The sequence below is a fragment of the Anneissia japonica genome, unplaced genomic scaffold, assembly GCF_011630105.1.
Source record: "Anneissia japonica isolate Jap-2015-1 unplaced genomic scaffold, ASM1163010v1 scaffold1812_len1207588_cov181, whole genome shotgun sequence".
In the NCBI taxonomy this organism is placed as follows: Eukaryota; Metazoa; Echinodermata; class Crinoidea; order Comatulida; family Comatulidae; genus Anneissia; species Anneissia japonica.
Genome location: NW_022726379.1, coordinates 1,132,824 through 1,154,212, shown reverse-complemented (window position 1 = coordinate 1,154,212; position 21,389 = coordinate 1,132,824). Strand labels below are relative to the sequence as shown.

The window sequence follows — 21,389 nt, the reverse complement described above, 5'->3', positions numbered from 1 at the left end:
GCAAAAAGGGAAGCTGGGCATATATGAGGTTGGCCATCTCAACACCAATTTACTGTCGGTAAATGTTAAACGGAGAAATTAGTATAAGAATGTAGCCGTATTGTATACTTTAGTACAGAGAAGCTGTAATAATTTACTCATAAATATGGTAATAAGGTGATGCCAGTAAATGACACACCATTGTAAAGCTAATAATGTGGAGAATATGAAGATATTAAAAAGTCAATTTTTTTTGTTCTGGCCACTAATACTGGTTTTGGCATGACAAGTACCATAGTAATTCATTCACAAAATAGACTTACAACAAACAAAGTAGATTTTGAATAAGTTAAATTTGGAAGTGGTGGTAATATAGACACTAACTTTGAAAACTCTTTGTCTTTCTTCTTTATCTTGGCTTCTAGTTCCTCTAAACTACCAGCTCTGGCAATGTGCCACGATATCTTCAACATGGCAGAAGCATCGACATCGTCCAAGAGCTGCTTAGCACTCTGGAACACCTCTGCAGAATTGTTGGAGATGACACTGACTGGACAGTGGAATGGAAGATGATATCTGGTGTACAAGAGTAAAAACAGTGATCGGATCATTGACATGGTTGTGCTTGACGTCTATTTAAATTAACAAACTAATATCATTATCAATAAAAAGAATATGAAAAAAAATTGTTGGTGCACCAAAATCATAGAACTGTTTGTAATTAAATACATTCATAATAATTCATTAATATTTTCTCAAATGTGTAATAATGAAATTAAATAATATTTAATAGCAATGTGAATTACCACAAACAAATGCATATCAACAAATTTAATATATGGTAATCACATTATATAAAAATTGCTATGAAACCAATCCATAAGCACAAGTGAGTTTACAGTACCTGTCTATCAGAGTTCTTGGCAGGCTGAATGTATGTGATTGGGTAGCTGGTGAGCCTTGGCAAGCTACTTCATCAAACAACAAGAAAGTCAGAACATAAGCTGAGCAAATCCGCACTCTTTCCTCATGTCTTTTAAGCAAAGCACCTATAAAAAAGGCAAGTTAAGAATGACTATTATCATTATCATCACTTATCATCGGCACTGACTTTCATGAGACAAATGATATTAAAGGGATAATACAGTATTAAAAACATGCAGATTTAATTAATTTGAGGGAGATGGGTAATTTTTTGGAAGATTTTTGCTTGGTTGCGCAAGTGCAGGAGGCCGTCGGGGATTTTGGGAGACTCTTCCAACTTACTGAGACTTGGGACCCCTGTAGTTTGTTCCCAGTCGTTGGTTCCAAATTTTAAAAAAAATAATACTCATTCTAAATAAATTATAATAAAACAAAAAGAATATAATATTAATAAATAAATAAATAAACTATCCTTATTATACCATAATGATAACCAAATTATAGTAAAGTGTAATTTTAGTAAATATCACATTTTTTTTTCAACATGGACTAAGTCTCATTAATGAGGTTTATGGATTGTTTTGGCGACAAAAAAAAATTATTCTGTGACCGTGACAGGAACTGAACCCAGAACCCTGGAACTGGAAGACAAGCAAATTAACCATCAAATTATACAACTCTACTTAGTTACTGATAATCATCAGAAGTTATACTTACATCTTAGTATAGTGCAGTAAATATTCGGTTGATGAGCAAGCCTGTGCCTGAGGCTTGGTTGTTTGTGAAACAGGTGCCTAAGGCATACCAGGCCAGGCCCTATCACACTCTGCAGTTCTATCTATTACATAATAAGAAAAATATCATTATGAATTCAAGTATGGTACGTATTGAAAAACATAGCTTCCACTGACATTCTACGCCAGCATCATCATGAGGCATGGCATCCCATCACCAGTGTACCATCACATTATTATGTTTAAAGACAGATTCTGGAGGGAAAACAAATTTAGATACCGTTGTACAACTGATTTGTCTAAGACAAAAAAAGGTGTGTTTGAATAAAATCTTGGAAATGGTTACTGAGATACAGATTTTTGAATTTTTAAAAACCTGAGGAAAAAGAGCCATAACCAAACTTTTATCCATGCTTTTATTCAGAGTAATTAGCATTAGAATGTAACAGTACTCTATACTTACAAGAAATTTTAACTACAATAGAAAGGTAGATTTGGACTTGTGTGTGTAATCGGTTGTTCAATAACAAACCAATGTCACAGTAATCGTCTTAGTTTGTTTTGAAAAATCCATTTATTTGATTCCTCACACACAATTTGAATCCAGTCGTATACCAGGACTAGACACCAAAGAATGCTCATTGATTATCAGGAAGAATTTAAAAAAATAATGAGGCATAAAAGAGGAAAACAGTTGAAAATTGTTTTTCTGTGGCTTGATAATATGCACTGTATCATTTGAACAGTGAACCTGTATCATATTGTATCTTGTCTACATTATCAGCGTGGAATATTGCTTACTTCCTTGCACTTACCTGGTCTGAGATACTGATTTTTGTAGAGAGTGCTTGATTCAAGATGTCCATGATATGCTCCATGCCTCCATTGGATAAGAATGCACTATGCAGTGTGACATCTAATAATATATTCAATATTTTTTTAAAGATACCCAGTCTAGTTAGATAATACAGTAATTCTTTATAACAAGACTACTACTACATTTATTCGAAATAAATGACTCGGTTTGAATAAACGCCCTCCTCAAATAAATGCCCATCCAGCACCTCAATAATTGGAATAAATGCGTTTATAAATAAATGTTTATGCAATAATTAAATTAATTTAGATAATCTTAATAATTCATGTAAATTATCTGAAATAATATAATAACAAATATATTAAAGGTAAAATATATACATTATTCATCATGGTCATGGATGTAGTTATATTTAATTATACTTTGATATCTCACCTTGTAATAATATTGCTATCTGTTCTAATGCTGATTTACGAAGCTTTAATTCTGTCTCTGTGTTTACAAATATATTGTACAGTTGTAGTAGACGATCAACCTGTAAAACCGACATTAATGATAATGTATTTGTTTAACTACATGTTTAAAATCAATTGGGTATTCAACAAAAAATGCCACTCTACTTTTATTAACAAAAATTATCCTTTCAGTGTCATAAATTCCTACTTGACGTATTTCCGAGCAGTAAAGAAATGGACTAGGAATCCCTCTTTGACATATAAAATATAAACACTGCTCACAATGTTGTAACACAACTCTAAATAAACTTTTATTCTGTACAAACTCCAACAAGAACCCGGTCTCAAAACAACACAATAACATTCACATAAACATGTGTTTCAAAAAGAGCTCCTCGAAAGACCAAGCTCTCACTTTACATACATTAGCCCTAGAACTCCAGAGCATTCATTCAAGAGCATTCTATATTGCCTAAGTTCCTCATTGGTCACATTACATCATAATTAACCAATAGGCAATTGCTTTTAGTACTTCAACATCTAAACATTTCCACATGGTCTCTCATGTTCCTCTAATTACCAATGTGGAATTACAGTGTTTGTTTGGTCATTAAATGTTATTCTAGAATGTTCTATGTATTAAATATGTTACAATACGGAAAGGAATGGTAATTTATTACATCAGAGAGCAGTACAATTGACCGTTGATCTGCTTCTTGGATATTGCTGATAAGGTCAAACAAAACGACAGTGTGAAAGCGTATGCACATAAAGTGCATTTGTGGAACAAAACCTGTGTTTGTAGAACACACATGTATTATTGGCCCAGTTCTCATTCGTCAGTTGTTAAGTTTTGTAGCGGTACTACTGTAGCTACTCTCATAATAATAGTAAAAATAATACGAATACTTATAGAGCACCTAATCCGCCTCAAAGGAAGAGTACGCTCACGGCGCTTAATTCACTACAGGGGCTGTATGGACCGGTACACCGAAGTTAACTCCCTACTCGTCTCAAATGGTGTATTGGGTTCTTTAAATTAAACATGAGCCAAATTGTGTATAACTGGGCCTACGGTTTATATTCATTATCAAAGAAGACTTGTTCCACCACCAAAACCATAGACAACCTGCTCTGAAATTTCTGAAACCATAGGCAACCTGCTCTGAAATTTCTGGCTGTACATTGCATAGCCCCTGCCTTAACCACTTGGCATCCAACTGACAGTACACTTACACAATTTTTTGGAGCCTTCAGGATGTGTCACAGTGAAAATTAACTAGTTGTGTACACAAAAATTCACCCCCAGCATTTTTTCCTCTTGTATGCAAATGCATGTTAATGTTGTGAACTCACCTGAAATAATGATTTTTGCTCTTCCTCCTCCAGTGCATCGGGATTCTCCAAGATAAACAGAGATGAGAAATCTCCCAGAGGATTCTCCAGGAAGGATGGAAGCTTGAACTCAGCATCTACCTCCAATGTCAGATGCCATAACACTGCTCTTAAGCATTCTGATCTTACACTATTTAAGAAAAATGTTATCATAAAACGCTTAAGTTTCTGAAGAAAATGCACTGCCCAAATTTAGCATATTTGCAACAGTAGGTAAACATTATATGCATGATCATTAGCCGGCAGCGAACTCTGAGATCGAGTGGCAGCCTGAGCTGCCCAATCCAGAGCCGCCGCAAACTTAGTCAGGGGCCAGCGCGCAAAAATCTCGCAAGGCTCAGCCTTGCTGCACGAGCGACACAACGGGCACTCCGAGTGCCGGTCAAGCTTAACACTCGGCTTGGGGCCCCCACACGCCGAGCATAAAGTCTTGCGAGCGGACATGGAAACCGATCGAGACTACAATAAAAATAAAAGGATATCTTGTCAACCACTAGTTGAAAATAAATCCAAGGGCGAAAATAAATCCAAGAACAGAATTGTGCTTGAAAAGTCCTGCTAGTTTTCCGAAGGCTAGACGATCGACTTCGAACAACGTCGAAAAGGGAATGAGGACGTTTGTTAGGGAGACGGTTCGCACGTGGCGCCTTGGGTCAGACTGTTCCATTTTTCGAAGGGGTGTTCCGTTTTGGGAACAATGGCAATTAGTCGGTTATCCAGGTAAGTATTCACAAAATAGACGTAGCATATTTGCAACAGTAGGTAAACATTATATGCATGATCATTAGGTATATGAAAAGCATATCACTTTCAGAACAACTACAATCACACGGCTCATATGTTGCAGTAGAAATTGAAATTCAAGTCATTGATATCTTCAGATATTTGAGTATGCAATTGCTAAAATGAGGGGTCATTCATGAAATTGGACATTTCAACTCAAGATATACATGCTTTTGATAAGATGCCTTCTAAAATTATTTGTGCATACATCGTTTAATGGAATTAACTACTAAAATAACAATTAATAAATAGTTTGTTGACCAGAACTAAGACTTCGAAAAAAATGATATTGAAATTGGACATTTAACTGTTGATTTATAGTGAAAATTTGTAATGTTTAGGCTAATATTTAGGTCATATTTTATAGCTGATTTACTCAATACTGGCAACAACTCAGCCATTTTGCCACAACATGTTTTCTATTAGCAACTTGGTTTCTGCTCCATCTGATTTTTCAGTATTTTTACACAATGCCTTTTTTGCAATAATAGAAAAAATGAAAAAGGATATAATAATTATTATTATCATACCTGCTATGCTTAGAAAACATCATCCGTAGAACCCCACGGAACTGTTCTAGCTTTGGAGATATGCCATCAGGTCCTAGATCAGTAAAGAGATCAATGACACATCTGCCAAGTGGAGTATGTCTGCTAGCAAAGGCCTGAGAATGAAAATATAAAATCATAAAATTAAAAGAAAAGTTAGGTTTTATTGTTGGCATTAAGATGAACAAAAAAAAATTCCAGAAACACAAAAGACACTAATAATAATAATAACAATAATAATAATAATAATAATAATAATAATAATAATAATAATAATAATAATAATAATAATAATGATGATGGTAAGAAGTGCGAATGAAGCTATGTGTCACTTTATTTAAAATTTTGAATGTCAAGATGTCCAATTTCCTATTAATTTACCCACTCCCACAGTTTACCATGCACTTTCATCTTGCAAACTTTAACCATGTCTTTCTTACCTGAAGAAATGGTAGGCTCACAATCAGTGCATCCTTAAACAGCTGCCAAAGGTCATGGGTCATAAGGAGCTCTCCTTGTAGTAAATGCAGCATGATGTTACTTGCAGCAGCAGTTGTCTAAATATAAATTAGGAGAAATTTACCAATTTTATATAATTTTACAACTGATTTAGCATACTCAGTTATACAATATTAGTCAACAATTAATTGTTATTTTTGAAATTACGAATCTTGTGCGTGCTTGTGATATAGATGCTCTCAACTAGATTTGTGATGACGTTGCACTGTTAAGATTATTGATATGAAAACACCATTAACCAGTTGATTTTGCATTGCCAAACTCCACTAGCTCAAAACAATTTTTGAATACCAAGGCAAAACAACGTGTCTACGTTGTAGATACGTTGTTTTAGCCAGTAATATTGCAGTTACGTTTTTTACCACAGAACGTCACTAGATTTTAAGTTTTAAGATAGGTGGTACTATCGTTGAAACGACTCATTGTTGAGACCTGAAATTTTCACAGGTGATTCAGAAGTGCTTAATATACTCCCAAATTATATTATCTCAAAATCGACAAAAATATCAGTCACATTGTCTTGTCTCGAGACGGCGAAATGTCAATTATAATAAAATTTGTTCTCACAAACACAAGATAATCTTGTTCCCACAAGATGTTGTTCGTATAGCACCTACAAGAGTGTATACTTAATGTTGTGATACTCTCTAAAATACTCACAATGGGGCTGTATAAGCCATTATGACATATTTCTTGGAGGACATTGGGATGGACCAGGAACCTGATAGGTTTACTTGAATCAATGTTACCATGGCTTGCTTTCTCGATGTTTAGATTTTCCTAGAAAATAAACAGACACATATTGATGATGGCAAAAGCAGACAAGTACTAGCTGGGTTATATAGTGTACTTGAGGCATAGCAAATGTCAGGCAACAATTACAGGGGATATCCAGTGTACACATAACATCTACTGCTGGAGGACTTCTATCAAGACAATTTTCATTGTCCAGCCCTGTTATATAAATAAAGATATTCCACTATCTACAATTGTTAAACAACTGAACATTCTGTATTTTTATATTCTCTCACTTCTCTGCTCCTATTCCTACATACCTTCAACATGACAAAAATTTCATTATAGACATGCTCACGCACACTCTCCACTGGGAATGACAACAGATCAGTCAAGATTTGATCTGCTCTATTCGCTTCTCCATTGTCTTGCAAGCAACTATAAACAAACACATGGATAAATTGTTAAACAACTGCAGTTAGTAAATTAAAGAACAATTTGAGCAAGAAAAATAAACAGAGACAATTATAATGGTTTGGGATAACAACATAGGTGGAATGACAATGAAAGACGCAGAGCTTGGAAAACTACAAGACAGAACAAATATAATAATAATAGGTAAAGTGGTGGCTCCAGAAATGTGCCAACAGGGGATCCGACAGAGGGTCTAAACCAAGATGCTGACTTGGGCCTTGATAAGAGTCCTGGAATAAAATTCCTAGTCAGGTTTAAATGGATGATTGAATGGCTTAGGATGGCTGCAAATTGTGCTTTCAGACCACAATATCAGGGATAGGCAGTGACAACCTGCATCTCAGTTAGTTTTACTGAAAAAGGTCGAAAGAGATTGCAGCAAATAATTTTAGATTGGCGGCAAATAAATGTTTATAGTCCAACAGCCTTGTGGTGGGGGAATCATGCTTCTTAGATGTGGACGAAATTTCTCCCTTACCCATGCTGGTACCACCACTGCTTAAGTAGGGAACGCCTCAAGCTAAAATAATTTAAGCTTACAATATTGATAGAAGCTGAAGTGTCTTCTTCACCATTTCTAGACAACCATGACAAGACAGGCCCAGCATCGCATCATTAGCATACATCAGGAGCTTATCAACTGTGGTGTTCTTTAAAAAAAAAATGGAAATCACACTACTATTAGAAATGGCCTTGGTTGCTTCCAAACATCTTTACACAGTATTTTACTAGTTATTTAGGCCTATATAAAAGCAAAGGATAAATGCAATGCTCAAGGCGAATGATTGAGAATGCCATTAACATTAACTACAAACCTTATTGCTAACTTCTTTAAATAACGTGTGGTAGGCCTCAAATGAATCGCATACAGACTTGGTACGTTGAAGCATTCTCAATTTCTCAGGGTCTACTCTCTCCAGCAAGGCTAAGAGTTCATCATTCATGAATGAATATGTTGTTTTAAAAACAGGGTCAAAGTTTAAAACTGTAATGATACGGATTATGCTTTCTGGCAAACAGTCTGGAATCTGAAATCATAGTACAAAGCAGAAAGTATATAAAACTCTCCTATATAGGCCCTAATCATTATTTTTATGTATTGACAAATATTTCACTGCACACACACACACCTTTCTGCACACATGCCTAGTCCCGGAAAGTACTGTAACACTGATCCTCTGAAGCCTATTTTTGACCTAGGGTCATGATATGGGTACTAACTTGGCATCAGCCAGGTGAAAGCTGCAGAAAGCGGTGCAGCCTTACAATATGGCTCCACAGCAAATCAAATATGCATTAATACTATGATGACTGTCAAAGGATATTATTCAAAGTCTTGAAAACTTATGCATAATTTTAAAAAAGTCAAAATAAATTGTATATTTCAAGGAAATATGAATTAGAGAATAGAATTATAATATGTATAATCAGTTAGCTAAACATATACAATTATAAAACTAGTTTATTGTAATTGAACATTTCTTTTTCAATTGTGACTGCACACTTACCAAACACACACAGATATATAATACTTACTTTTTCTAATGGTACAAGTTTCATGATCAATTTGATGGTGACTGCAGCTGAGGCCACAAATGCTAGCCTGTGCTCTGTCACAAGGTTCAAGTCAGTAGGTGCAGAGCAAGCACTGTGGTGTCTCACCACACTCTCACCAATACTATCAAACACCTCGGTAATCTTCTCCACCTTGCAGAGATAAAAAAAAAACAAAGGGTAAATCAACTACTGGCTGAGCAGTTAAGGAAAGGGCGCAGCAAAGTACAGCCATACTATCGGCGCTGGTTTGAAAGGCACGAATTGGTTTTGGTGGTGGAACCAGTCTTCTTAGATAAGGACTGTAGGCCCAGTATAAACAATTTGGCTCATGTGCATTTTAAAGAACTAAGTACATCTTTCAAGATAAGTAGCGGGTTAACCTGGTGTACTGGTCCATTCAGCGCTTGTTGTGGACAGACAATTTACCGGGTAGCTCAGACAGAAGAAACCCTTAGGTGAGAAATGGACCAGTACACACTGGGTTAACCCCCTACTCGTCTTTAAAGATGTACTGGGTCCACACCTCAAGCATTTGGAGACTGTTTTGGTATAAAGTGCTATGTATATCTAACTACATTATATTACTAATATGACTGAATGAAAACATTTATTCATAATCAGTTCTTAAATCAATTATAAATGTTATTTATAAAAGAATTAATACAAGAGACCTTATGAGATGGAAAGAAGTAAAGGTAGTTGCCAAAACTTTGCAACTGGAAATAGTTTAGTAACTTTCTTACACCAGTGAGCGAACGAACACAACAAAAAAATGCTAGCTTAATAAAAGCTAGCAATGAACTGGCTTTAGGAAAAAAGGAAGATTTAAAAAAAAAAAGTTTGTCATGCCTATGAGCACCTGAGCCCAGTTAATGCTAGCAACAGGTTATGCACCTACATTCATTTAATTATGCATATAATAATTCCAATATTCAATATTTTAAATAAAATAAGTGTGTTGCCCAAGCACAGCAATATATTTTTGCAAAAACATAAATGAATCAAAAAGCCAAAAAAAAAGACTTTCTAAATTTTGGGTTGGTTGGACTTAATTTTTCATAATCAATTTTATAATACATGTAAAGAATTAGTACCAGAGACTTTCCAATGACGCTACCATCTTCCCAAATCTCTGTCGTCATGGAAATATCAATGAGTTCCAAGCATTCATGCAGGAGATCCATAGCAACAATGAGGAGTTGTGAATCCCTGCACTCAAGATGAGGAGCAACATGTACAATGGTGTCAATAACAAACTGGGGCAACGTCATCTGGTTCATCTGAAGTAGAACTGCATCCTCTAGGTCAGCCTCAACCTCCGAACCAGAATCAACTGAAACATTCGCAGCAAATACTGATGATGGTCTGCTGAAAAATGTATGAATGTTTATCATATAATATGACATTTGAATAGCACCAATAGTTTACATTACTATATACTGTATAGCCTTTTTTTCGCGCACCCTTAATCTTCATGATAAACGAGGATCACAAAAAATATGCTAGCTAGCTGAAGTAGGTCTGCCTAAGCTTGTCTAAAAATTGGGAGGCTAGGAAATTGCTAAAACAATCTGAGAAACCCACTAAAATTGGGAGCTCCAGCTATTATAAAATAGGGTAAAAAAACATAATGGTAGGTTAATGTTAAAAAATGACTGGAAATTGTAAAATCCTGACAATAAAAGTTTGCGAAATATTAAAGATTGTAAAATCGTGAAAATATAGGGACGCAAGAAATAAGGGCCATACAGTATTCAATAATTTTTCTATATCTGCTATATTCGTAATTAAACCCACTTTTAAAAATGGTCTAATAAATTCAAAGAAGTTCTGTTATTGATGAAATTATATTTGATTATAAAACATAATAGCTATAATGCTCTTTTCATAATTGTCAGGATCAGGTAATTCTTTTAGTATTTGTTATATACTGTATACACATGTATTATGTACACTTTCTGTATTTTCCACTATAGATGGCGCTACACATGAACCTAATTTTACATACGCTAATGTGGAAGAATCACCATCTTGACCATCTCCTTGATGTCTTCGCTCTTGACCAACTACAGAAGGCCTTGAATCGGAGGAGAGTGCTGATTGGCTAATAGAGCTGACAGACCGTCCAGTCATTACTGATGATGATGGTGATACGGAACCTTAAAGAATGAGTGAATTAAATGTACCTATAATAAATATAGTAGCTAATAGAGGAATGTAATCTAAAAGGCTAAAATTGATAAGATACATTGAATGATATTAGAGTATATAATTATGTATTAAGCATCTGTTGCATGAGTAAACACAGCTTAAACAATAATAACTCACCACACTTGGAATTCAAATTGTGTTATGCAACTTACTTTGTTGAGGGCAGTATAAATCAGGGTCATGGTAAAATTTGACCCTTTCTTGAAGCAGACGACAAAGGTTAATCAGGCAATTCATGGCAGCTATAGCAATATTAAGACTGTCAGCCTGTGGAGGCTTGATGCTAACCAATGAAAATATACTCTGAAAAATAATATAAAGTTCTGTTAAATTATTCTATATAAATTATGGTAACAAGATATACTCAATGTACCAAATTTTGAAAAATATGTGAATATGTGGCAAAGACAAGCCAAACCAGTCACTCGTCGCAAATTGTGTTTCAGAGAAAATAGCAAAAACATGCTGGAATGTAAAATTTTTAAAAATCTATTTTATTTCACTAAACTAAGGTTTATGTATCTATACATCATGCTGTGCTGTTATTTTTCCTAATTTCAATGTTAAAACAACACTTTTTAATGATTTTATGATAGTTTCTACATGAGAAATGCCTGAAATCATAAACTTTAAAGGCTAATTTCTCATATATTGTTCTTCAAACTGCTGTACGCATAAATGCTTGTAACTTCAGAAGGAAATGTTGAATTTGAACGATTTTTTACCATTTTATAGCTCTTATTTTACTCTTTAACCCTGTAAAAATCGATTTTTGCGATGAGTGACTGGTTTGGCTTGTCTTTGCCACATATGATGTTAAGGGAATTTTGATTGAGGGACAATGCAATGTAACTCAAATTTTGCTATAAAAGTTAAAATATAATATATGCTTTTAATATATTCATTAACTGCTGAATTATAAATAAATTTGTATGATTTTAAAAGCGAATTTTGAATGTGTTACTATGAGCAAGGTGTTCCAGTTAGATGAGGGCATAAAGACAGGCCTGGAAAAACTATTTTTGTGCCTCCAACCATGAAAACTATCTTGATGAAATGCCTCCAGTACCAAATGTTATCTTTACACTATTATAGCGAAAAAGTAGTACATTTAGTTGTTTGGAGCAAGCAAAAATATGGAATTCAATTATGCATTAATTTGTGCTGTGTAGAAAAAAAAAATGTTTATTTTTCTAAAATGACTCCGGGTTAAAGGTTAATGCTTCCGACCGCTAGTCACTCATTTTTCTAGCCCTGCATAAAGATGTCACATCCGTCTACCAACCAGTGAAGCAATAGGCGGAATGGAGAGCACATGCATTAACAGCAGAGATGTATACGGTGGGAAGGAGGGGACTTAAATATATGAATGGTATTATCCAAAATTCCAAAAAAGTCACTTTGTAATTAGTATTGTTGTTGTGATCAACTCACCTTCACTAAGGCTGTTCTTTGAAGAAAGATTTCAGCAGGGAAGTCTTGCAGTACAACATCGCTAATAAACTCACAGGATGTGATAATAAGAGCAGGACTAGTGCTACACAATGAGCTGAAAGAGTCACAGAATCATTCAATCAATCAATCACTAACTAATCATCACAATCACTCGAAGTTAAAACATTTATTTTCAACTATTTCTTTTTACAAACTGCCTTCACACCAGGAAGTGTCTCCTTTGAGTCTTTATTTTTCAAGGGACCATCAAAACTTTATAATAATGATAAATAAATAATAATAATAATAATAATAAAATCATTTATAAAGCCCTTTTCTAGAAAAAAAATAGTATAAAGTTATATAAAATTTAAATACCTTAAGAAATAAAAATGTCTTAAGTTTGATTTGTGTTGGAAGGAAGCGCATTCCAAAACACACAAGACCAAATTAAAAAAAGACACGGTCACCGGACACCCGCTTCACGGTCACCTGGCACCCGCTTCACCATGGATCGTGCAATAACATAACATCCCTTTCAGATTTAAGCCCAATTCTTTTACATTCAAGAAGCCTAATAAAATTCTGGAGATACTCTGGCACTAACCTGGCAAGACAGTTGTGTACATGGACTAGAACCTTAAATTTTTTCTTTGCTCGAACGGAAGTCAATGGAGAGAGGTCATGTACTGACACTCCCTGGTACCTGGTATACCAATCTGTCAGGTCGATAATTACTTATTATATTTTATATCTTATAGATATTAATCCTGGAAAATACTTATGCTTCTAAGTAATACTCTACCTAATCACCTCCGCCAAGGAGGTAAATATGTATTTACTGCTGTCTGTCTTTCTGATAAAAGTATTACCATAAAATTTAGTGGAAAGAAGAAAGACACCATTCAATTTTCGGAAGAAAAGGTCAAAGAACAAGGTCAAGGTCACTGAAATTCAATTACGTATTTACCCTCGAGTATAAAAGAAAATAATGTAATCGGCCCTTGTATTCAAGCAGCACTCAAAAATATAATGTACCTAAATATGACAGGCGATTCCATTATTTTCTTGAGGGTATGCTGCGATTTTGCCCATCATACACAGCTTGCTTATTGTTGGTATTCAGGCACAGGGCAGAGGTATGGAGTGACTGCTCTACTTTATATATAATTATCATCAATACCAAAAAGATCTCAAAAAAATATTAACATTAACACTATCTTCAAGTATTCAATGTTGTAGTGGAAACAAAAATTAAACTTGTTTTTCTTTCTAGTGAACATTAACAACTGATGAATCAACCTGCAAACCTGTTGGTCTTTGTGAGGACATGCTTATCTGTTTCTGTCAGCAATAACCAAGGAAATGTTGAGAATTTGAATCCACAGATCTTATCACGACCTAAATGGAAATGTTGAAACAATAAATCTGGATTAATGTATAGAAAGAAAGAATCTATATCCTTCTTATACATAATGCTGAGCATATTCAATTTATATTGAAATATAATAGCTTCAATATCATCAATGCACTTTGTATAAAAGAGCATTGAAAGAAAGAATCTATATCCTTCTTATACATAATGCTGAACATATTCAATTTATATCGAAATATAATAGCTTCAATATCACCAATGCATTTTGTATAAGAGAGCATAGTTACCTATACCATCATGAAAGTGCAGAAATATAATGGTTTTGTTTTTTTTGTTGTTTTTTTTTTATGATTTTTAATTCTAAAAAGAAATAGTTGTAATTTTAAGATCCATCATAAACTATAATGGTGATGCATAGGTCCACTTGAAAATGTTACATTTTTTGCATTGTACTGAAAAAGGGATCTAATGTAAGTGCTTTTATTTCACAAGCATGTCAAAACAAAAAGCTATGCACATAATAAACGTCAGGGATTCAAAACCTACCGGTATCTGAAAATAACTAACAACATAGATTATCAAATTTTCACAGACACGATTGAATATCAATCCATATTTAGTTCCTATGAAGCAACACTACAACACACTGTGCTGGCCATTAATCCATATTTAGTTCCTATGAAGGAACACTATAACACATTGTGCTGGGCATTAATCCATATTTAGTTCCTATGAAGAAACACTATAACACACTGCTGGGCATTAATCCATATTTAGTTCCTATGAAGGAACACTATAACACACTGTGCTGGGCATTAATCCATATTTAGTTCCTATGAAGGAACACTATAACACACTGCTGGGCATTAATCCATATTTAGTTCCTATGAAGGAACACCATAACACACTGTGCTGGGCATTAATCCATATTTAGTTCCTATAAAGGAACACTATAATAACAAACTGTGCTGGGCATTAATCCATATTTAGTTCCTATGAAGGAACACTATAACACACTGTGCTGGGCATTAATCCATATTTAGTTCCTATGAAGGAACACTATAACACACTGTGCTGGGCATTAATCCATATTTAGTTCCTATAAAGGAACACTATAACACACTGTGCTGGGCATTACTGGGTAACTAAAAGTGACAACCAAATGTAGCAGGCGCCCTCTATCAACTGCGTACAGAGGTGTATCGTTCATTTACTCTCACAATGAGCGAATTGTGCTCTTTTTAGTTTCTATACTCTTTGTTACAACCCATTCTACCTTGCTGCTGCTTATCTTGTACTGTACTTGTTTGTTTGCAAGGTGAGAGCTGTTCTTGTAATGCTGGTGATGTGAAGAACCCTCTCTGTAATGGCACCTGTCTTAATATGTCTTCCAAATGTGATTCTACTTTATCAACTGAAACAGGTATATCTGAAATGTCACAATCAAAAATTAATTTGTCTACCAATATGTTGTGTAATTTTAAAGCCAATCAAACTGAAAAAACACTTTGTATTTAAAAAATACCATGAGGCTTAAAATCTAACCTTGTTTGGGACCTTTTTCAGGATGTTGATAGACACATTCTTGGTCATGCTTGGATGGTTCTGGTAGGCATAATAACTTTTCCTGAATTTCATCCACGATACGTTGGAGATTTACATCTAGATCAGCTCGCAGTTGAGACAGAAACTCAAGAGCACCAACCTCAAGGAATAGCTCAGCCGCAGTTGGATGCTAGAGAGATTGAAACAATTAAGTGCCTTTCAGGCCTTGTTTTGGGTGATTTCAATCAAAAAAAAAATTATTTACACTAACATAAATCTTCAAAATATCGTACAAGGACAATACAAGTGAGAATTCATTATTCAAATTATGTTAGTAAAAGTAAAGATAGAGAGTAATATTCAGATATCTACTATTACATTAATGAATTCCCCAGACAGAAAGAAAAAAGTATTTAGTACAAGTGGAATGCACCACTTTAGTGAATGTCGCCGATAAAAAGGTGTCACTAAATAATAGATTATATAATGTATATAATAAAGTGACATGTTAACCCCAAATATTAACCCAAGTATATAAGTCAGTTAAGTTTACAATAATAAGTGACGAATAAGGAATATTCAATCAAAACATTTTAGCATGTACTGTTTATAAGTTTGTACTTACTGCTTGTTTTTGTGAACTGCTTGTGTCGAAAATTATAATAAAAAATCATTGGCTTATTTGCAAAAGTCTTTATGAAATCATAGTTAAAGACATCAGGGGTGGCACCAGGATTTGCCCGACGGGGGGCCGAGGTCCCCAACGAGGGGCCGTTGCCCTGACGAGGGGTCAGATTGCCCCGACGAGGGGTCAGATTTCCCACGAAAGCAAAGTGGGCGTGGTCGAGCTTCGATTAAAAGGTTTCGAAAGTGGTCCTGGGGGAGAAGCCCCTCAAAATTTTTACAATTTAGGGGTTTCAAAGGCTTACTGTATTTAATCGATTTTATAGTCTACTAATGTAGAAAACACACATGATTTTTTTTTCTCCCTGACGAATTGTGCTTTTTCTCCCGCTGGCGCCACCTCTGAAAGACATGTAGCAATATTTAAAATTATGCTACTCAGCCTTGCAATATTTTTGTGAGTATACCAAAAAAGAGGACAGGCCAGTGAGATGGAAAATTGATAAAGAAGATTTCCTTCATAAGTGGAACAGATTAATTTTGGTATAAGTTTTACAGCTGGAGAGCTAAGTGTAAGTATAAAAAAAGCGTACCTCTTTCAAAAGAGACATTCAAAAATTAATAGTTTAGAGATAAAAACAATGGTCGTCAAGGTTTACAATGTTCACATTACTATTAATCATATGCAATTATGGTCAAGTTCTGAGGACCCTATAGAAAATAGAGGCCTAAGGAGCCACTATTTCCTGAAAAATTGCCAAAAGACCGCAGCACTGAAGGCAGATTGAAGGAAATAATGAGTCCTAAAGGTTTGGTCTATTTTCTATAGAGTCCGAAATAACTTGAAAAATCAAATCCAATCCAATCAGGTCATTTATAAAGCGCATTTCTTTGCAGATACGAAGCGTTGCACTCACCTCACAACCTACACGCAGTCATGATCATTGCCTAACCCAAGCACAAAACAAGTAAACAAATCAAAGAAGCAGTGGCAATGCCACTAAATAAAAATAAAAATGAAGATAATTAAATAAAGAGGTGAGTTAGACCTAAAAACTGCCACAGTTGGTGAAGATTGAATGTGCACTGGAAGGTTATTCCTTATGAGTAGCCCCTCACACGGAAAAGATTTGTTACCAATACATTGTTAAATATAAGCCAGTCACTCTGTTTTATATATTTTTGGGCTATTTTATAATATAATCAAACTGCTTGTTAAGGTGACAGGTTGCTCATGATCAATACATTAACTGGGAGTGTGTAGTAGCTGCGGGTATGAGAATGATTAGCTAGTAGTAGGCGCACACTGAAAATCTTCACAGCTCTTTGCGATACGATGAAGATGAACAAATTTATTGTACTTGATAAAGATCATTTAGCTGTAGGTAGGCCTAACCTCCTAGTAGACATTTTTAAAATAGATTAAAATGTATTGTAAATATTTTTAAATAATTATTTCAGCTTACATTATTCTTTTCAGTATTTTTTTTTTTATTAGTAAATCATCTTGTTATCAATAAAATATTCATCGTGATGTAAAACCCCAGCTTTAAAGATTTTGCACACAAGAAGCGAAAAAAAAATAGCAGGGTGCACTATATTGAATTAACAGCCTGCTTGGGGATAGTAAAATTTATGTGCAAATGAAAATGTCATGATGGACTATAGTTTATAGCTGTACAAAACCAATAATAAAGATTTTACAAATTTAAATTCACAAAATTTCATAAAAAAATTAGGTGATTAAATTCATTACCTTTACTAGCTCCAAAATTAACTTCAACGCATCGTCTTTGTTAGGACATGATGGAAAATTAAACCACTCAAGCAAACGAGTTATAAGGTGGCGCTCTTGAACCAAATCACTAAGACAGACCACATTGTACTTTAGTTTACCAATGATGTTTTGCAATGCTCTTACACGAATCTCTTCTAAATTGTGTCCTGAAATATTAATAAGATAAAATAATATACTGAATTTGTTTTGATAATTGGTGAAAAACAATGCCAACCGAACAAATTGGATGGCGGGTCACTTCCTCATACTTTTCTAACAATATTGTATACCATATACTCTCAATAAAAAAATAATTTAATATAAAACAAACCAATGTTTTTGAGTACAGGTTCATCCATCAATTGACATTTGTGGCAAAGACAAGCCAAACCAGTCACTCGTCGCAAATTGTGTTTCAGAGAAAATTGCAAAAACATGCCAGAATGTAAAATTTTAAAAAATCTATTTTATTTCACTAAACTGAGGTTTATGTATCTATACATCATGCTGTGCTGATATTTTTCTCAATTTCAATGTTAAAACAACACTTTTTAAAGATTTTATGATAGTTTCTGCATGAGAAATGCCTGAAATCATAAACTTTGAAGGCTGATTTCTCATATATTGTTCTTTAAACAGCTGTATGCTTAAATGCTTGTAACTTCATAAGGAAATGTTGGATTTGAATGATTTTTTTACCATTTTATAGCTCTTATTTTACTCTTTAACCCTGTATTAATAACTCAAAATCGATTTTTTGCGACGAGTGACTGGTTTGGCTTGTCTTTGCCACATTTGTTTTCCTGGGTACGAATATAAAAATTATAACCACCTAATTATACTAGGCCTTTGCTCCCTTAGGCTAGTGCCTGTGTGAGAGAATGTGTGTTTGTAAAGTGTACTGAAGCTTCATATTGTCACCTATACTATAACTTACTGTATTACTATTATTAGACATGCCCAATGATTGATACACCAGATACTGTACTTGCACATGACTTTAAAAGAAAACAGATTGAGTTTTGTTTGATATTTGGTTGTTACTATAGCTTAGGGCCTAGACGGTCTTCAAATTGACCTATTGCAAACCCACAGGCCTTGGGCCTTACAGAAATTCTTAGCTTTTGTTTTGGCCATGCTATCCCTGTAAAGTTTTATACTTGCGCAGATGATACCTAAAAAAATAGCTCAAGATTCCGGTCCTACTAAATACCATACGGAACCACACGACTCCACACGGGACCACACGCATGCAAAATGATTAAAATATTACCACACGAGAGTAGAAAACAACTTGATAATCAATAAAAACCAACTTTTATAGTGATAGTTGTCCGAATTATGGTAAAAATTGACTCTTTTTTAACAAGTTTTTGCCGCCGTGCTTCAGAAGGTAATGCGTTTGACATTGCGTATCTGTAACGCATTGTTGTCTGCAGAAACGCGTTCAACCATAACCTTTTAAATAGGCTTACTACACTCACTACGTACATTACATTTCATCGAGAGACTATTATTTTAAAAATTCAAGGCACACCACATAAAATCTAACGAACTTTAAAAATGTAAATAAGAAAAATGGAAAAATAGTATTGGTTATTATAAGTAGGCCTAATATACAAACTTGTACTATTTATTATTGTTATCACATAATTATTACATTGTAATGTATAGGCCTTTATTTAAACTATGTAGGCTAACTTACAAAATTGGAAAATTTAAAAAATATATACAGTTGACTCCCATGGAAGAGAAAAATTGTCAGTTCAGAATTCATTCCGTTAGTATGATTAGGGGTTTTGTTTGTCGGTTTTTTTATAATATATATTTCAGTGTAACAATTGAGTAAAGGCAATTGCATTAATGTAAAATATATTATAAACAAATAGATTCAGGATGACAAATTTATCCAAAGTAAAGAATCAGATTCCATTGGGATACAAGTAAAATATAAACAAACAGATTCAAGATTCAAAATTATTTATCTATAATACGTTTTTATTTATAACACATTTCATCAAATATCTACTCACTTCAGGACCCCTCATTTTATTAACATTGTATGTAGATAAATTTGTCGACTGCTTCCTGAACCACTGTAGGACTAACGGTACAGTACCGTATTTATAGTTTATTGTCATATACATCTGCCCTGTACTACATAAACCATTACTGTTATTTTATCAAGATACGCCCTTTGTGTTTATGCTAACTAATGTCAAACTATGCAAGATATCACAATAAAGAAGGTGGCAGTGACGATTAAAATTTTCGAGAAGAAATAAATATATTTCTCATTTCCCGAAAGACGTCAACTCTTGTTTTCTGTCAATTGTGATTAGTCTCACTAAAAATATGCCTAAAAATCAGCAACAGCAACACCATGAAGCAACGATGAGAAGCGTACTAACTTATATTTTTTTAATTAACCTTCTATAAACTGATCTCATGCATACTTGACACATTAATTAGCATAAACAGTAAGGGCATATTTTTTTATGAAATAACAAATGTTTTATATTAGATGAGCTGTACAGGGTTGATGCATGCCAATTAGCAGAGGTTACTTATAAAATATACTGTACATGTTAAAATTTAGGCCAACATATTAGCTCAGGACATAGTAACCTAGTAACCTAATAATAATAATAATAATAATAATGAAGTGAGTATATATTTGATGAAAAATGAAAATGTCTTTATTCTTTTCATTTTTTTCTCTTTTTTTTTAGTTTTATAATTGTCCTACTCTGGTAACCCAATAGAAACTTATTCTTTATTTCGACAATTCTGTATTTATCACTTCTAATATATTCTATATTAATCTTCTTTATTCCATTGAAGTACACTGAAATAAAAAAAAAACATGTATGAGCATTGAAAGAAATAGAAAAATTGAATAAATGTATCTAATACATTAATACAAATACATTACAATTCAAATACTCATTTTGTTTTAATGTAGAATAAGTTTATCATCATTCGTGTGATACTGTAGTTTATTTGTATTTGTATATTTCGCATATATTTCGTATACTGTAGATCCAAAATGTCAATGCATTACTGTACTTACCGAGACACAACGGGCAAAAACAAAAAACATACGTCGATTTTTAACAGAATTTGGACAATTATCGTTCTAAAAGTTGGTTTTATTGATTATTAAGCAGTTTTCTACTCTCGTGTGGTAATATTTTTTTTATTTTTGCATCCGTGTGGCTAAGCCTGGTTGCATGTGTGGTTTGTGGACAAAACGGCAAAAAACCAAAACGGCAATGACCAAAAAAGCAATAAACCAAAACGGCAATGATAAGTACCAAAACAGTAACAGACCAAAACAGCAGGGTGCAGGTCAACTCGGCCACAAGTCAACTCGGCCACAGTCAACTCGGCCACAAATCAACTCGGCCACAAAAAGTTCGGCAGGCAGTCAACTCGGCCACAAGTCAACTCGGCCACAAGTCAACTCGGCCACAAGTTAACTCGGCCACAAGTCAACTCGG

General features: G+C 34.1%; 1 protein-coding gene across 1 annotated transcript in view; it reads right to left on the bottom strand.

Annotated features, from left to right (window-relative positions):
• Nucleotides 1–21,389, bottom strand: part of LOC117113136 (rotatin-like) — a gene marked incomplete at its 5' end in the record, with an annotated part of 38,219 nt that overhangs the window by 15,302 nt on the left and 1,528 nt on the right. Inside the window, 21 exon segments of the mRNA XM_033256383.1 lie at nucleotides 364–555; nucleotides 884–1,028; nucleotides 1,621–1,741; nucleotides 2,453–2,553; nucleotides 2,890–2,989; nucleotides 4,266–4,434; nucleotides 5,618–5,751; nucleotides 6,076–6,192; nucleotides 6,815–6,934; nucleotides 7,210–7,327; nucleotides 7,904–8,013; nucleotides 8,179–8,391; nucleotides 8,900–9,070; nucleotides 10,015–10,288; nucleotides 10,929–11,079; nucleotides 11,284–11,434; nucleotides 12,566–12,680; nucleotides 13,876–13,966; nucleotides 15,217–15,369; nucleotides 15,486–15,675; nucleotides 17,866–18,053. Coding sequence (XP_033112274.1) covers nucleotides 364–555; nucleotides 884–1,028; nucleotides 1,621–1,741; nucleotides 2,453–2,553; nucleotides 2,890–2,989; nucleotides 4,266–4,434; nucleotides 5,618–5,751; nucleotides 6,076–6,192; nucleotides 6,815–6,934; nucleotides 7,210–7,327; nucleotides 7,904–8,013; nucleotides 8,179–8,391; nucleotides 8,900–9,070; nucleotides 10,015–10,288; nucleotides 10,929–11,079; nucleotides 11,284–11,434; nucleotides 12,566–12,680; nucleotides 13,876–13,966; nucleotides 15,217–15,369; nucleotides 15,486–15,675; nucleotides 17,866–18,053 — 3,124 coding nt within the window.